Source organism: Sycon ciliatum, chromosome 1, assembly GCF_964019385.1.
Source record: "Sycon ciliatum chromosome 1, ocSycCili1.1, whole genome shotgun sequence".
In the NCBI taxonomy this organism is placed as follows: Eukaryota; Metazoa; Porifera; class Calcarea; order Leucosolenida; family Sycettidae; genus Sycon; species Sycon ciliatum.
Window position 1 is genome coordinate 21835999 of NC_088643.1, and position 18289 is coordinate 21854287.

At 49.7% G+C, this 18289-nt stretch overlaps 1 protein-coding gene across 1 annotated transcript; it reads right to left on the bottom strand.

Moving 5' to 3' along the window:
* Positions 1-12503: 12503 nt before the first annotated feature.
* On the bottom strand, positions 12504-16640 carry LOC135821696 (uncharacterized protein K02A2.6-like). Its single transcript, XM_065334712.1, has one exon. The coding sequence runs from the start codon at positions 16638-16640 to the stop codon at positions 12504-12506; it is 4137 nt and encodes a 1378-aa protein (XP_065190784.1).
* Between the last annotated feature and the right edge of the window lie 1649 nt (positions 16641-18289).

Sequence of the window (18289 nt, forward strand, 5' to 3'; positions counted from 1 at the left end):
GGTTGTGTACTGGGACGTGACACCGACAGGAGAAAGCTGGAGTGCGGAGACACCAGCAGACAAGCGAAAATAGTGACGAACAAAATGCTGAAATCTTGGTTGGGACAAATCAGACGTTCAGCATTTTCCCCAACCAAGGACCATGCCGTTTGCTCTTTCCACCTCCTGAAGATGAATGAGATGCTTCCTGGCGACTCTCCTATCTCTCGTAACATCTTCTGAAGCCAGGTGAGACGACGGGTGGTGGAGATTGACGAATGAAATAATGTCGTAGGTTTGAAAGTTTGCTGAAAATGTCTCAGGAGAGATGGCGAATTCCAAGCATCTTGTCCTGGAGGAAACCATTTCCTAGGCACAGTCAGCCTAGGGAAATGCATGAGAAGGGCGATAAATAGTTCACGGCACTAACAGCATTGAACACAGCACTTCTTTCACATCGTAAATACAATAAGACAATTGAAAAATGACCAATTTATGCAGTGATCGACCTTCTCTGTGGAGGAGCTAAGCCTTTCATACGTCATCACTGCTCTGGTCGCTATGGCAACGTGAGCATAGGCGATTTGGCAAGTTTGGCTTATCGTGTCTTTCTTCTGGACCCTACTCGAAAAATCGATGCACTTCCCCTTTAACTCTTGTGAAGAAGAGGTCGGTGCGACTTTTTATTTTTTTTATTTTTTTATTTTATTGGGAACACAGCCCTACAAAGAGACATGTGGAGACAAACACAAGACAAGACACAGGGGATGTAGGGACGACGTGCCGATGTACAGGGAGCAACTCGACCGACCAGGGGTCTCGGCGTTAGCGTTGCAACCTGGCATCGAAAAAAAGGGGGGGTTGCATGGTCAGGTAGCAAAAATAATAATTTGGTGCGAGAAAGGGGCGCTAGTATTGCACCAAATAATATAAATACGTGTAATGACTAAACCAGAAGGGAAAATGAAGAGAGAGAACAATAATCATAACAAGCAAGTAGTAGTAGAGAGGTAAATACTAAATGGGTCTCAAATCTCAATATCATCGTCACAGGTACTGTGTGGACCACAGCCATCTCTTTCGGATTAGATCCTTACATACGTTGACCTTGAAGGTTTGGAGGCGTCTTGAATGAGGCTCGTGAAGCAGGAGGCCCGCAGGCAGGTTGTTCCAGGGTGTGATGGCGAAGAAGGGGAAGGATCGCAGGAGGTAGTCAGGGGCTGTGCGAGGGGGTGTCCACTTCAGCTGAAAGGCATGGTGCGTCTGACGTTTTTGCCGTGTGCACATGCTAGCTACGGCAGGGGGCTTGGTTGGTGGCAGCATGGCCTTTACCTGGGGAGGCCCTGGAATGTAGTGCAGCTTGAACAAGTATGACAGGGCTGCCACCATCCGACGAAGCTGAAGACTTTGGAGGATGGTTCCAGGTCCCAGGAAATGCAGGGCACGTTGCTGAACCTTGTCCAGCTGGGCCATGTTAGTTGCGGCTGCGCTCGACCAGGCCAGTGGGGCATATTCAAGTAGGGGTCGCACGAATCCCTTGTAGACCGTCACTCGACCATGGTCGTCCAGGATGGGTGCTGCCTTTCGTAGGAAACCCAGCCTTTGGGAGGCGCGCAGTGCAACACTGCGAGTGTGCGCTCTGTAGGAGAGAGTAGGGTCGAGCATGACTCCCAGCAGCTTCAGGGTATCTGTCTCCTGGAGTGCTTCACCTCCAAAGGTGACTGGTGGAGTGCAGGGGGGAACGTGCTTGCGATGTAGAGTCATGCGCTGTGTCTTGGCTGGCTCAAAACAGATACGCCACTTGCGGCCCCACTCCTCAAGACTGTTGAGGGACCCTTGGAGGGAGGCGGTGGACTGTTGGAGATCGTCAGTTGGCTGTACTAAGCTGTAGAGTGTGGTGTCGTCTGCAAAGCTGCTCAGCTGCGTCCCTGGAGTTAAACATTGTTCAATGTCACAGGTGTATAGAAGGAAGAGGCTGGGTCCTAGGATGCTGCCTTGGGGGACACCAGCCTGGATGGGTTGAGCATCTGACATCTGGCCTCCAACCACAACGCGGATGTTTCGGTTGGTGAGGTAGTCCTGTAGCCATACAAGCAGGCGTCCGTCGACGCCGGCCTGCTTTGCTTTGTACAGCACTCCTGTGTGCGATACCCGGTCAAACGCACCGGCAATATCCACGGCGAGGACCTGGACACAACCGCCAGTACTTATAGTGTGGACCCATTCATGTTGGAGAGCCGTTAAGATATCTGCGGTTCCTCTACCACGTCGGAATCCAAACTGGCTGTTTGGCAACACCTCATGCTTCTTTATGCTACTTGGTCGATACTTGGGGTGAGAAGGGAGTGGTGCTTTCTTGCAGGCTTGCCCAGTGGAAGGTTCGACGGGCTTCTCGTGTGCACCAGACGCAGCCGTGAGTCAGTCAAGTGTCAAGTCAGTCGGCAGGAAGCGCGAGCTCCGACGTTCGGAGCAGACACTTTCTTCACTATAAATCACCGCCGATGTCGCAACATCTTTCGTTTAAAGGGGAAGTTAAGGCAAAAATTAAAATTTCACCAGTTGTAGTCTTCGGGGTGCTGAGTCGAATGGTCTTGGTCCGAGGAAGCTGAGACGCTCCCTTCCTACTTGAATCCCAATCGAACTCGCGCACTTCCACCGAAACTGGGTGACTGCGCCCTACTAGATGGGGATTTGTATGCAAAATGTCACTAAAAGCGCCATTTCGTTCTTATAAAAGCACGGATGACCGCGATTGGCCCATATGTTGTAGTCTTTTGGACGCTGAGTCGACTGGTTTTGGTCCGAAAAGGCTGCGATGCAGCGCTCCTCCTTTATTCCCAGTCGAACATGGTTGAACAAGCGGTCACGTGCTCCTGCGTACACCAGTCAGCTGGTCACCGTGCCTGCAGGGTACAACTTACTAGCCTGTTTGACCTTTTTTGGGTGCAGTCCTGTCACTCGAGTTGAACTCGAGTTGAACCTTGGTGTGAAAGTTAGTTGTCGCCTGCTGGCGCGGTGACCAGGTGATTTGGGCACCCAGGAGCACGTGACCGCTTGTTCAACCATGTTCGATTGGGAATAAAGGAGGAACGCTGCATCGCAGCCTTTTCGGACCAAAGCCAGTCGACTCAGCGTCCAAAAGACTACAACATATGGGCCAATCGCGGTCATCCGTGCTTTTATAAGAACGAAATGGCGCTTTTAGTGACATTTTGCATACAAATCCCCATCTAGTAGGGCGCAGTCACCCAGTTTCGGTGGAAGTGCGCGAGTTCGATTGGGATTCAAGTAGGAAGGGAGCGTCTCAGCTTTCTCGGACCAAGACCATTCGACTCAGCACCCCGAAGACTACAACTGGTGAAATTTTAATTTTTGCCTTAACTTCCCCTTTAATACAAAGTTAGTTACCTCTATTCAGGCTCTACACGAGCAATATTCTTGATAGTTTCTCACACGTGCATGTATGCTTCCATGCCTTCCTAGCCGGTACAACCAGATGCGCGCTGAGGTAGGCTGGTCGTCAACATTGGTTCTGTCGTTGGCGCACCACGTTTCACGCTTGCTAGGCTGTTTCACACTTGCACCTTCTTGTCGTTCTTTCAATGCCAGCCATTCAGTTATCGTTGTTGTCTTTGGCTACTCTTCCGAAGTCTTCGCTGCGCTGCCGGTTCTAGTAGTAGTAGTAGTAGAATTTATTATTTTGTTCTATCACTTCTCTGCTGTACTTTTAAATCCACTGTTCTTGTTACTTTTCTTTTTTCTGTATTCCATCCGACGAAAAGCTAACAGCGTATACTTGTGCAAAATGTTCAACATGTTGCCGGCGAAGAGCCTGAAGTAAGTTAGTTACACGTGAATGTTCTAGCATTTTTTGTCTCCGAGGAAACTTTTTACGTATTCAAGTACTGTACCTCAAATTCGTTGTCTACTGGCTCCACTGTTGAGCTTTGTCGGCGCACTGAAAACAACCGTGTCTGGAGAGTCTGACAAGTAATACGGTGTAGTTGGTATGGTATGGTATTGATTTATTTGAATTCGGTACCTCAACAGTACAATGTACAACTTGGGAAGATCCGAATGACATAGATACATAAACATAAAAGTAGTTGTCTTACTTGTCTTAAAATTAAGAGATGTGTCTAAGTGTAGGCCTCACTATGGCGTGCCGCTGTGTGGGTTCACCTGCAACAGCCTCACCTTGCACGATCAATTACAGAGCAGCCATATGCACTACGACATATGAGAACATACACATTGAGAACATCACACACATACCGACACACCAACTCACCCATCAACCTGTCCCTTCACAATTTCAACCAACTACCCCCCCCCCCCCGACCTGCGTGAAACAAATAGCAAGCATGCTTTTAAATCAATGGCGGCTAGCCTCATTCTATCATCCATATGCTCCTGTAGTAGCTCACACTGTACCCCATCATAACGCCACCCCCCCCCCTGCAATGTGTTGGTTTCCTTACTTGCTAGACTGATTTTATATGATTCTGGACTGATTTGAATCATAATTTTTATCTTCCTTATTGGCCATGGGCCATCGTGGAAATAAAGAATTTTAAAAAGGGGAGTGGCTCGGCTGAGATCGCGTTGTAGACTGGTGGAGTTCACTGAAGCCTGAAGCCTGTGAAGTGAAGTGAAGTGAAGTGAAGGTAAGGCAATGACTTATCATAATATTTATGGTGTACAGTACATACGCAGTAAGTAACACTAAACAGTCACACAAAAAAACAAGAAAATGATCAAGTAGTTTGTGAGTCTGTGGGTACATTGAGGGCTGCGTTCCGCCATAAACCTGTGAAGTGTCACAGGAAACGTGAGTTTAGATTCTGAAGAAAATGTAGTGCGGTCTCTGCTTGGATATGGCCACTACACCAAAATCCAGTGGTATCCCTGGTAACAGCAATACTGGCCTATAGCGATTGTCTCTGGTTTTTAAAGTACGGATGGTAACAGCCATTTTTTCTTCATACTTCTCCGCTTTTCAACTCCCTCAACTCATGAATAGCATCAAGTTGTAGTTTCGTCAGGTACATGTATGAAAACACCTGGATATGGATACTGAGTAGCATGGTTTAATTATTAGGCATGTGCGGATAATGCCGGCAGAAAAATTGGCAGAATTCGGTACTTTTTCTGGTAAGTTTCATGCATGTTTGGTATGTGGATAAAGAAATGGAGCAGAATTCGGTACTTTTTCTGGTAAGTTTCATGCATGGTTGGTATGTGGATAAAGAAATGGAGCAGAATTCGGTACTTTTTCTGGTAAGTTTCATGCATGTTTGGTATGTGGATAAAGAAATGGAGCAGAATTCGAGGAATTGCCCGCCACAAGGTTTGTATGGTTCTGCCAATTTCACTGCTTTTCGAGCAGAATCTGCCACCTTTTCGAGCATAATCCGCCGGTACCTAGTTCAAGGCTGTCGAGAGCTTAGTAAAGATTAACATTCATCGTGTTCGACATTGTCGACTTTATCCGTCTATTACGGAAGACCTCCTGCTGCAAGCTCTCGACTACGCCAAGTCGTTTGCCCCAATATCCCAAAAAGAAACAGACATAATATTGCACTGCCGTAAATCGCTGTTCAAAGGACAAGCGCGCGTGGGTAAAGAAGGAGAAGGATGGATTTTTCGACGTCACTGTGGGCTCATACGATGGAGCTGATATTATGAGGCCTGTGAGCTTGTAGAAGCATTCATGCTCAGTAAGCTCTGCCCTCTTCTAGGCGAGGAATGTGTCGGATTGTATCGAGCTGCCGGTCTGGCCATGGTGAAGGACGTCACCGGCCATGGAGCTGATCGCTTGTCCTGTGGTCAGAAGACTTCCGACTGCGAAACGCACGCCCATATTCGCTCCTCACTTTAAAAACTGCTAGAATCTCTTCCATTAAATTTTCAGATCAGAGACTGTTGGTGCCGTCATCGTCATTCATCATCCTCATCGCGGTCGCTAGTGTTACTGTGTCAACCAGGTAGGTTTGCACGACGTACTGGTGTCCACGGCATCTCCGAGACTACTTGCTGATCACTGGGGATTTCAATGTGCACAGCACCGCCTGGCTCAACAGCAACAGGTCTACCCCAGCAGGCGACGCATTGGAAACTTTATGTGCAGCGTAGATCTACGGCCTTGACCAGCTCGTCACTGAGCCTACGCGTGGAACCGCCATCCTCGACCTTGTTCTCTCCGATCTGCCTGGAACAACCTCATCCACAGTAGGAAAATCTCTTGGCTGATCGGATCACTCTACGATCACCGCGGACTTTTCCAGTCAGAGTGTGCTCCCCCAGTGTGAGGAATCGTCATCCAGGACTGTGTGGCGCTACAGGAAGGCTGACTGGCAAAGGCTCAGAGAGTGTTACCGCTCCACAGACTGGCTAGCTATGACCAGTCCACTGCCAGCGATGATCCTAACACCGCATGGGCTAGTATATCGTCTAGAGTACATGATGGTATGCACCGGTTTATTCCTCACAAGGAAATTGTGACCAGGGCTTCTGATCCCAGGTGGTGGACGCCGGAATGTAGTAGTGCGATCGCACACAAGCATTCAGCGTGGAAGAGGTGGAGCCGCTCAAAAGCCAGCGAGACACTGAAAGCAGTCTATGTCCAGGCAGTTACCAATGCTGTGTCAACTCTGCAGCAAGCCCAATTTTCCTGGGAGGAACACCTCTAGCAGAAGCTTCGAACAGGCAACTTGCGGCACAAGCAGTGGTGGAGTACCATTACAGCCGCCGCCGGGAAGGAACGACACTCTGACATTCCTACGCTTGTTGATTCCAACCAGCGTGAACATCCCACAGCCCGCTCTCCAAGGCTGAGTGCTTCGGTACCTACATGTATTTCTCGCAGAAGCGCAGCCTTGGTGGTGACGACTTGAGTCCCACTGTTTTAATTTGACATTATCTTTCTTTACGGAGTTGTTGTTGCTGTTCATTTTGCTACTCTTTTCTTTTTCCCTCCCCTTACTTTTATGTATCGCCGTGGTTGGCAATCACCCACTCTCTTAACATTGGCCGGTGTTTCCACCGAGTCTTGAGATGTTGTAATAAATATAAATATTCCAGACCATATTCCACCTACACCATATCAGCTCATGGACGTGCACTTCAGGGTTCCCATTGTCCGTAAACACCTGTCCAGACTCGACCCAGGGAAGGCTACGGGCCCCGACCAAATTCCAGCTCGTGTCCTTTTAAAAGGAATGCTGCCATGAATTAGCACGTCCCCTGTCAACTCTCTTCTCGCTTTGTTTTCGGTCCGGTGTCCAGCCAGCGGCTTGGAAAACAGCGAATGTGGTACCAGTGTACAAGAAGGCCTCTCGCTCCCTGCCAGCAAACTATCGCCCGGTATCCCTCTTGTCCATTTGCTCCAAGGTCATGGAAGGAATCATTAATCACCAGCTAGTAAACTACCTTGAGCGCCACCACCTCCTCTCTGCACGCCAATTTGGCTTCAGACGAGGCGTAGGAACAGCCGACCTCCTCACTGCTTTGAATCATGAGTGGACTCTCATCACTGGAAGTGGAGGATGCTCGATGGTTCTTGCGGTAGATATCGCAGGCGCCTTCGACACGGTTTCACACATCGGAGTCACCTACAAGCTGCAGACACTCGGCATCCGTGGCAGAGCCCTGACCTGGCTGACAGATTATTTTGTCCCTCAGGAAGCTACATGCTGTTGTGAATAGCCAGAGTTCGTCCCCCCTACCCTATAGAGTCGGGAGTACCCCAGGGGAGCATACTAGGGCCAACTCTGTTCCTCATCTATGTAAACGATGCGGAGCAGTGCCTAGCTCCTGGATGTTCACTGGCCACCTTCGCCGATGCTACAACGATCTACGCCTGTATTGAATCACCGGAACTGCTCCCAAACAGTAACAAAAGCTTACAAGCCACCCTGGATGCGCTCCATGACTGGGACAAGAAGTGGCGGATCAGGTTTTGAGCCCACAAAGTCACCGCTCATGACGGTAGCCCATCAGCGGCACAGGTGGCCTATCATGGACCTCACGTTTGGAGATCACACTGTGTCTGAGCTATCGGAGGTAAACCTCCTCGGCATCACATTTGACTCGGGCCTCTCCTTCAAGACCCACCTCCACAGCACAGCACTCAAGGCGAATTCTCGCTTGGGCTTCCTGCGCAAAGCTGCTCGCGTACTCGATGGTGCTGGTAAACGAACCGTCTACAGAGGTTTTGTGAGGCCAGTCCTAGAGTATGCGCCATTGGTATGGATGGGAGCAGCTTCAAGCCATCTGCGCCTTCTCGATCGAGTACAGAGACGCGCCCTCCACATAAACATTCTTGGCCCTGATGTCCTCCTCCAGAGTTTGGCAGCAAGGAGATTGGTCGCCGCCCTCAGCTATTATGTACAAACTGATGTGTCTGGCAGGGCCACCGCACCTAACGTCGCTGGTCCCACCACGGCTTCCTCCACCAACATGTCCTCGAACTCGGTCCGACCACTCGGTGCGCCACGAGTCTCAGCTACAGAATGTTCTCCTGGCTTCCTCTCCTGATTACGTGCGACGCTGCTTCCCCTACAGCATCATTGACGAGTGGAACAACTTGCCCCCAACTGTGTTGCAGTCTCCGCCACGCCTGACGTCCCTCCAGTTGTGCATTCTGTAAAAAAAAAAACTAAAAAAAACTAGGCACAAGCATGCACTCTCTTCCCGTGGTCCAAACTTGTGTCCTTTACCGTACTGCACGCACAGTAGGCTCCGGCGGATTATGCCAGCATAATTATTGGCATAATTTGGTGGTTGAAAATTTGGCATCCTTTCGGAGGGAGGAGCACAACTACATGATTTTACTACAGTTCTAGTATGTAGGCTAAAAAAATTGTGTACAATGCACCTGATAAGTGCTGGTAAGCTGCAGGGTAGAGGATTCGGAGGTTATTATTATTATTATTATTATTTTTTCTTATTTTGTTAGGGATTTCCCAACAGGCAATGTTGCCTTTTTACTGGGAACCCTAAATGAGACTTTGTGTGAGCGCGAAACAAAGCAGGCGACTCGGCCAGGCGACAAGATGGAGGCAGCGCATTCCACCTGTCGGCACCAAGATACGCAATGGAATGGAAACCATACCGGGAGTGGCAGGCAGGCAAGACAAGAGCAGCTGTAGCTTGGCCCCGAGTTGTGGCAGCAGAATGTGGGCCAGTGCAGCGGGGAGTGAATAGGAGGCTGAGAAGTGGGCTAGATAAACCATGCAGACAGCGAAAGACAAAGACGTATTGCTGGAGGTAGTGTTTTCAGTGAAAAGCTGGGTAGAAATCATGACAATGCACTGTTGTACGCTCGAAATCGCCTTCTTCTTTTGGATTGGATTGGATTGGATTTTTATTTATAGTGGTGACTATAACAGACAATTGCCTAATAACAATAGACCTACTCGAGGGAAAGATGCAAAAAGATATGAATAATTAATATGGACTACCGGTATTGGATAGGTGATCATGTTCGCATTTTGCATAGCTGAAAGTCATAATTACTAGCGTGAAAAAGCAAGGCATTGGGGTAACAGTTTCTTAAAACGGGCGGAGTTATCCACACAGCGAGCTAGAGGGTGCAAATCATTCCACAGCTTAGCACATTGGAAGGAAGCGCCATGACGGGCAAAGGCAGTTCTGAGCATGGGCAACTTAAGAGTGCGTGATACAAGGCTGCGCGTTGCAAGACCATTATTTAAACGCTCGAACATTTCTTTCTCACGCTGATACAGCACATGTAGCAGAAGATGCGAGTGAATCAGTCTTTGTCAGGTATCTCGTTGTGGAGATATCGACGAGTAGTCCACAAAACGCTGCATACCGGTACATGTTACGCATGATACGAAGTCATGACTTTTGGAAGTTAGCAGCCATGTCTGTGCAGACTATAATCTTACAACTCCCATTGCAAATATCAATACCGGTGTATGGACAGTATGGTCTTGATCTAGTGGATATTACTCTAATTATTTTACAATTTAGGCATAGTTGATGTTCGGTCATGATGGAAGGAGAGATGGAGCTGCGGGGGAGATGGGCTGATTATTCGCAGGGTGAGGTTGACACAGTGTTGCCTATGACGACTACGTACACATACTTGCCAACCCAGCCAAAGCAAGTCACACACCCAGTTTCCCTTAATTTTCTCTCATTTCCCATATTTTCCCGGTTTTCGCCAATTTCGGCCATTTTCTCTTTTTTGGGCAATTTTTGATTATTTTTGCGTATTTTGTGGCAATTTTTTTCTTTCTTTTTATTCATTTCTAACCCATTGCTCATTTGGGGACTAAAACTTGAGTTTCTTTATTGTCAGATCGCCCCTACATGTGTGATTCTGTGAAATGCAGGGCCGCATGTGCCCTTGTCACACCACAAAACAACCTTTTTTTATGAACACTCATGGTTCAGTGCCAATAGGGCTTGAAAGTGATGACGTCAAAACGGCCAGGGAGTAGTAAGTTGACATCAGATTTCTATTTTTGGATCCACTAAGGTGTGACTTTATTATTGTTTCACCGTCCAATGGCAGAAGCCAATGCAAAGGAGGGGGCGTTAGCCAGCCATGGCAAGAGAAGAAAAAAGAAGAAGAAAGAATGAAGGAAAGAAGATGATAATCGGAAGAAAATAATGCATCAGGGGGTGAAATGTATCACTATGTTGACCATGGCGGAGAGCGGCGAGATAAGCTAGCAAAAGAGGCGAGCGAGCCTACAACGTGGCATGACATTTAACATGGTCTATGAACTGTCTAATATTGGATATTGTCTTCATTTCCATGGGCAGCTTGAGCCAATACGAGTATGCAGAGAAGAAAGGAGATTTGGTAAACATAGTTGACAAAGCTCTGGGAAGTACTATGCCATTGCGAGTGTCCCGTGCGAAAGTAAACCAATTATACTTGGTGAGATGTTCAGGGACAATGTTCAGTTTAATACGATGGACCAGAACGCATGACTGTCTCTGCGACAGGATAGAGATGGGGCTGGTGGAGGCCAAACTATATAGATCAGTAGAGGGGAAAAGAGTGGGTTTACGAAAAATAATTTTCAACACACGTTTGTGATGTATTTCTAGTGTCTGTACAGCAGATTTACTAAGCAGGGAATGCCAAGCAGTGGCGCCGTACAGAAAGATAGGAAGGAGGTAGCATTTATAAAAGAGACGAATACATTCGGGAGACAAGTGGGAGCAGTGAGACATCAGGCAACCTACAGATTTGCTAACTTTGTTGCATACAAAATCTACGTGAGAATTCCAGGACAATTGCGAGTCAAATACAACACCCAAATGCCTGTGCGTATCTACAATAGTAATATTAATAGCCGAATCAAGTCCGGGAAGGGTAAATGTAGGAGGGTGGTCTATTTGAGGGAGAAAGACTATTTCTGTTTTCAAGATATTGGGTTTCAGACGCCATGACAACATCCATTCATGAACAACATTGATTCCAGTCTGAAGCTTCGTACACAGGTTTGCAATGTCAGCGTCAAACTGAATGAGGGCTGTGTCATCAGCAAATAGTGACAAACCATCTATACAGTCAGGTAGATCGTTTATATACAACAAGAATAGTAGAGGCCCCAGTATAGATCCCTGGGGGACTCCCGACTTCACAGGTAGGTTTGCTATTGCCTAAGTATGTGGGTGCATAGCAACCCACTCATGTCGCATGCAGGTGTGACTTTTATTTCGCCACCAGTTGTAACCCCGCCCCCAGTAGCCAAATCAGTCAGTTTCACTGGCTACATCACCATGCTGTGGGTAAGACCGCTTGAAATGTGCTTGGATCCAGGTGGATCCAGTTTTTGAATTTTTGAAATTGTTGCTATGCTGTGACGTAGCACTTTCAAGCCCTATACCGGTAGTTTTCGATCAAAGTCAAAAAGCCCCGGTATGCCGATAGTTGTAGTGTTTCGTACTTTAGTCTAACCAGACCAACCAGAGAGCCAAGACCTTAGTTCTAACTGTTGTACTACGATAAGACAAAGACCTAGAACACATGCAATCTACTAGATATATACATACGGGCTAAAGTGGGAAGGAGGAATGGAATGCTAGATCATGTAAGTGGATCATGATGATGGGAATGATATCGGAATGCATGTATGCATGGGCTTTATGCATCTAGTCACATGACACTACACCTCCCTTTCTTTGAGGTCGTAAGAGCAAATATGGCAGTAGATTAAGAAGATGGAGAAGATACCTAACTGGACGACTTTGAAAATGAAAACAATAAGACCGTTGCAGAAGGGATCCATTACAGAGTTCTGAAAGCACTAGTCTGTCCGAGGGAGTATTCTAGTATAGTGCATTGTACATGTATATCCTCTCCTCTTACAAAGAAAAGACCTAAGGGTGTACAGAGGACACACAGGCACATGCAAGCCATTAGAAAAGAGAACGAGCAAGAGAGGGAGAGACAGAAGAGTGGAGTATGTTGTTTGGAGAGACCAAAGTTAGAAGCGATCGGGAGCGTGAACGACACGGCCGCGAGCCGTGACATACTAATCAGGCTGGTCTTGAGCTGGAGGGGTCGATGGCAAGTTGGGAACTGCAGAACACGGCGGAGTAGAAGGTTGACTGGCTGGGGGATCAGGATCGGTAGTAGCGGCAGAGTGACCAGCAGGCGGCAACTGTTGCGGCGTTGGCATTGGGACAATGTGCCGCCGGTTGCGTCTGAACTGGCCCGATGGGGTTGCTACGATGTAGGAGCGCAAGGCTGGTTGGCTCATCACGTGGCCAGACTCTTCACGATCAGGTAGATACACAGGCTGTTGGGGACACAGAGACGGCAGTGTCCGGGCTGCATGGCGACTGGCATGGTTGGTGCTTTGGCGATCCTTTAAGCGCTGATCCGCGGCACGCAGGTCGCTCTGATCGACTGGATGCGACTGTCGCTGTGTTGGAGAGAGAGGTAAGAGTGACTGTAGCTGGCGGTTCATCAGAAGCTGGGCTGGACTCTTACCATTCTCCAAGGGAGTGTTGCGGTACGCGAGTAGTGCGAGGTGCCAATCAGTGCCCTGACGGAACAGACTCTTGACCGTGCGAACAGCACGCTCGGCCATGCCATTGGCTTGCGGATAGAGAGGGCTACTGGTGACGTGGCGGAAGCCATAGGTGGATGCAAACTGGGCAAATTCAGCACTGGTGAATTGCGGTCCGTTGTCGGTCGTTAGAGAGTCAGGGATGCCATGGCGAGCGAACAGTGACTTGAAATGGCTGACTGTACGAGCTGTGGAGAGCGAGGGCATGTCAAGGACCTCGATGAACCGAGAGTAGTAGTCGATGACGAGGAGGTGGTTGCGACCGTCGATGGTGAAGAAGTCTGCGGCCAGATGTTGCCAAGGAAACTCTGGGAGTGGAGTTGAGAGAAGAGGCTCGGGTGGCTGAGAGCGGTGTCGACTGCATTCTTCACATGTTTGGACAAGAGTAGCTATGTCCGACGAGAGCGATGGCCACCATACGGAAGTGCGGGCCAGGCGTCGGCACTTGGTGATGCCTTGATGACCCTGGTGAAGGCGAGCCAGGATTTCTTGCTGGTGAGCGGGAGGTATGTAGAGACGCTGATCATACAGAATCAAGCCGTCGTCCGTGAGGCTGAAATGTGCGCTGTGCTCTATAAGAAACTGCACTACGGGAGGAGCATCGCTAGGAGCAGGCCAGCCGTGCTGCAGGTACTCGATGATGTGAGCACAGCTATCGTCGTCGCTTTGCCATGCTGAAACCTCTTCCAGGCGTTGCGCAGTGGCAGGCAGAGCCTCAGTGACGTACGACACCATAGCAGCGGTCTCAGCCTCCAGTGTGGCAGTAGCGTCGGCATCTGTGCTGCGCAGAGGAGCTCGAGACAGAGCGTCGGCAATTGCGAGTTGTTTGCCAGGAGTGTGGATAATACTGTAATCGAATCGAAGTAGCCGTAGACGAAACCGGAGGACCCGCGGAGGGAGGTCGTCAAGAGCACGGGTACCGAGCAGAGGGATGAGTGGCTTGTGATCCGTCTCAATGGTGAATGGCATGCCGAGGAGGTAGTGTGAGAGCCGGTCGCAGGCCCACGTTGCAGCCAGAGCCTCCTTCTCGATTTGCGAATAGCGCGTTTCCGCTGGTGTGAGAGAGCGAGACAAATAGGCTACAGGACGGACGGACGCGTCGGGCTGGCGTTGTAGAAGCACTGCACCCAGGCCAAAGGAAGATGCATCAGCAGATACTGTGGTGTGGTAGTTGGGAGAGTACTTGGCCAGGACGGGCTCGTTACTCAGTGACGTCTTGATGCGGTCGAACGCGGCACACTGCTCAGCACCCCACTGCCACGGGGTGCCTTTGACGAGGAGAGACCTGAGAGGTTGCGTGATGGAGGCCAAGTCCGGAATGAACTTGCCTAGGTGGTTGGCCATGCCCAGCAGACGGCGGACGGAATGGACATCGGAGCAGGGAGAGAGCTCCTGGATCGCGTGGATCTTGTCTGGATCTGGACGGATGCCACAGCCATCAATCACGTGGCCAAGGAACTTGATCGAGGTGGCATGAAATTGACACTTCTCGCTGTTGAGCGTGACACCGGCGGATTGAAGACGAGCCAGAGCTGGTCGAAGGTTGTCGACCTCCTCCTCGAGGGTGGAGCCGAATGTGAGGACGTCGTCCATCATGCAGATGTTGCCAGGGAGGTCGCTGAGCAGATCTGACATCTGTTTCTGAAAATACTCAGGTGCCGAGGAGATGCCAAAGGGGAGCCGCGTGTAGCAGAATCTGCCGATGGGCGTGATGAAGGTGGTTAGTAGCTGCGACTCCGGCGCCAACGGAATTTGGTGAAACCCGCTGTTAGCGTCCAGCTTGGAGAATACCTTGGCATCACCGAGGCGAGCGAGGAGATGGTCCGTGGTAGGGAGAATGTGCCGTTCGCGCTTGACGGCTTTGTTGAGCCGTGTGAAGTCACTGCAGATGCGCACGCTGCCGTTTGGTTTTGGAACAACGACCATGCCGGCACACCAATCGGTCGGTTCGGACACTGGGCGAATGACGCCAGCGTCTTCCATGCGACGGAGGGCTTCAATAACCTTCGATTCCATGGGCAGAGCAACTCGCCGAGGAGTGGAGAGCGAGTATGGAGGAGCCTCATCGCGAAGTTGAATGGTGTGGAGAGGACCGAAGGTACCTAGGCCTGAGAACAGGTCAGGAAACTCAGCGGCAACAGGAGAGCGAGAGTCTGGAGCTGAGTCACTAGAGGTAGAGGTGGTCTCCAGGACGTTAGCAGGAGCAGGTAGGATGCCGAGTGCCTCAATGGCTGGACGTCCGAGCAGTGGAAGCTTGAGGTCGCAGACCACGTACACCTGGGTGGGCACGGAGTGAGACTGAGATGAGTGAGCTGTGCGCAGGTCAGCTGTAAACCGGCCACAAACATTGAGGCTTGTGTTGTCTGGGCCCCGGAGAGTACGGTTCGATGGGGCCAGCGAGATAGGCAAGTCCAGGGACGTGAACACTGTAGCTGGTATAGCAGTGACATCTGCACCCGTGTCGACCTTCATAGTTATGGCCTTGCCGTGCAGAAGCATAGGGAGATTCCAGCCTGTGCCGTGGGTCAGGGTGCCCAGAAATGCGTCAGCAGAACTCACTGCCGAGCTAGAGGAATCACTGTGGCTGGAGAGAGAATGGACACATGTGCCCCGCGGGGACTGATGAGTGCCCTGTCGTGCAGAAGAACCGGAGGAACCAGATGGTGGCGAAGAGCGGCACACTCGTTGAAAGTGGCCTGTCTTGCCACACCATTTGCAGGTTACACGACTTGCAGGACATCGTGCGCGGGGATGTGACTCGTATCCGCACCAAGGACAAGAATCAGATGATGGAGTCGAGTGGCGCGAGGAGCTGGGAGCATCACGCAGCGGAGGACGATCGCGACTAGAACGCAGCCGCCCCTGATCCTGGCGGACAGCAAACAACGACTGATCAGCTGCTGCACGTACCGTCATTTGTTGCTCCTTGATGGCAGCGCTTTGGCGAGCGTGAGCCAGCGCCTTTTCCAGCGTCATATCCGAATCCATTTGCAGGCGTTCAGAAAGACGTGCATCTGCTAACCCTGCGATCAACCGGTCCCGGAGCATCTCATCGTGCATGGCCTTGAAGTTGCACCTATCTGCCAAGCGGTAGAGATCATTTACGAATGCATCTAGTGACTCCGTGGGCTGTTGGGTGCGCTGATGGAAACATGCACGTTCGTACACATAATTTCTCTTTTTGCCGAAGTGGGCAGTGAAACGCTCAGTGACTGTGGTAAATTTACTCACGTCATCCTCAGGTAGGTGAAAGCTGTCCAGTAGGTCGTCAGCTTGCTCGCCCATCGTGTAGAGGAGGGAGTTCACCTGGACCGACTCCGGTTGGGTGTGAAGACCAGACGCCTGACGATAGCGGTTAAAACGACGCAGCCAGCGGTCCCACTGATCTGCAGCCTGGAAATTGAACGATGATGGAGGGGACACCTGTGAGAGGTGAACCATCCCCGGAAGAGAAACCTGGGCGGGCTCGGGCGCGGAAGAAGACGTAGAAGGCACTCCGCCGGAGGAGCTACCTGAACCACCATTGCTGCCTCCGCCACCGGCGGGGGAAGATCCGCGGGAAGCGGGTTGAACTGAGCTGGGGTCCGAAGAAGACATGGCTTCTGGACCGCTGCCACCATGTAGTGTTTCGTACTTTAGTCTAACCAGACCAACCAGAGAGCCAAGACCTTAGTTCTAACTGTTGTACTACGATAAGACAAAAGACCTAGAACACATGCAATCTACTAGATATATACATACGGGCTAAAGTGGGAAGGAGGAATGGAATGCTAGATCATGTAAGTGGATCATGATGATGGGAATGATATCGGAATGCATGTATGCATGGGCTTTATGCATCTAGTCACATGACACTACAATAGTGACGGAAAACCGGTATGGTTGGCAAGTATGCGTACACAGTCATGAATATCCACACACGCCTCGTAGGGTCCAGCGGATAATGCTCCGAAAATGTTCGTATAATGCTAATCATAATTAGGGCTCAAACGGTCACGGTTTTACCCCTAACGGTTAACTGCTAAGCTAACGGTCGGTTTAACGGTTATAACCTATAAGCCACGGCAATCCTGCGGACTCTTTTTTAACCGTATATTTGACTATACTCATTCAAAAAATGCACCCTATTCAGTACAACGCACACATGTACATTCTCTTGCATGCTCACTCATACATACTCTCACACGAAGAGACCAGATATGACCGAGTTGACAGCCCAGAAATTGCGTACGCGTGGGACAGCCTGCGAAAGTGCATACTTTGCAACGACCTGATACTTGAAAAATTGACTGAAAAGTTACTGCGTAACCGTTATCATTATCGGTTAACCGTTAATTCTTCGTACCCGGTCTGCAACCGGTTAATCGGACTAACCGTTTGAGCCCTAATCATAATGCTCCAAAACTACCTTGTAATGCTGATTATAATGCTTCGACAAGGGCTATAATGCTCTTTGTTTGGAACAAAAAAGGAAGAAAGGCTGCACATTGTCAAACTTCCAGGAAAGGATGCATTTAGTCGATCTGCCTCTGAAGCTGCTACAATATCTCTCACGAGCTCCACCACTTCTTAGCACTATAAGACATGATCGCGTCTCCATTGGCTGCTCCCCATTGCAACTTTGATGCAGGGCTGTGGCTGAATAGTGGGTGTATCAAATCTTTTCCCTTGCCTTATCCATGTAGTGAGAGGTGAAGCCATTATTGCTGGTGATCATTTGGATGCTGGAAGCATATCGGGGAAGTTGTATTCCTGCCTGCAGACAAGCTGTCACTGCTTCCACTCTGTGGAAAATGTCTTCATCTGAAACAGCTCACGTGAGGCCAGTTCCCAGGAGACGGTCTCAGATCGAGATCCCTCCCATTTGCGGAAATCCTGAAAACACGTGGTCAGAAGTTTCTTTGCCGCTCTACATCCTCTGCTTATGCTGTCTTCTTGTCCTGAGGTTGCGCGGTGACAAATGGTTTGCCACAATATATTCTTCTTTTCTGATAGCACTTGACTGTAGGCCTTGCATTACAATCGTCCACGGCGAACTGTACGTTCTTCACCAGGAAAGTTTAAGACACGCGCTGCTGAGCACTCAAATCGACTTGGTACTGCGTCCATGAGAAATTCTAGTTCTTTTCGAGCCTGCTGAGCTGGACTCGGCAAAGGCAGTTATTTGGAACAAGCTCTTTCTTTTTGCAGCCGCTCCTTCATCCAGGTCCAAATTTATAAATGGATCAAGGTTTACTTCAGTATCG

Coding starts and splice junctions, on each gene's coding strand:
- LOC135821696 (XM_065334712.1), bottom strand. CDS start 16,640: ATGTCTTCTTCGGACCCCAGCTCAGTTCAACCCGCTTCCCGCGGATCT.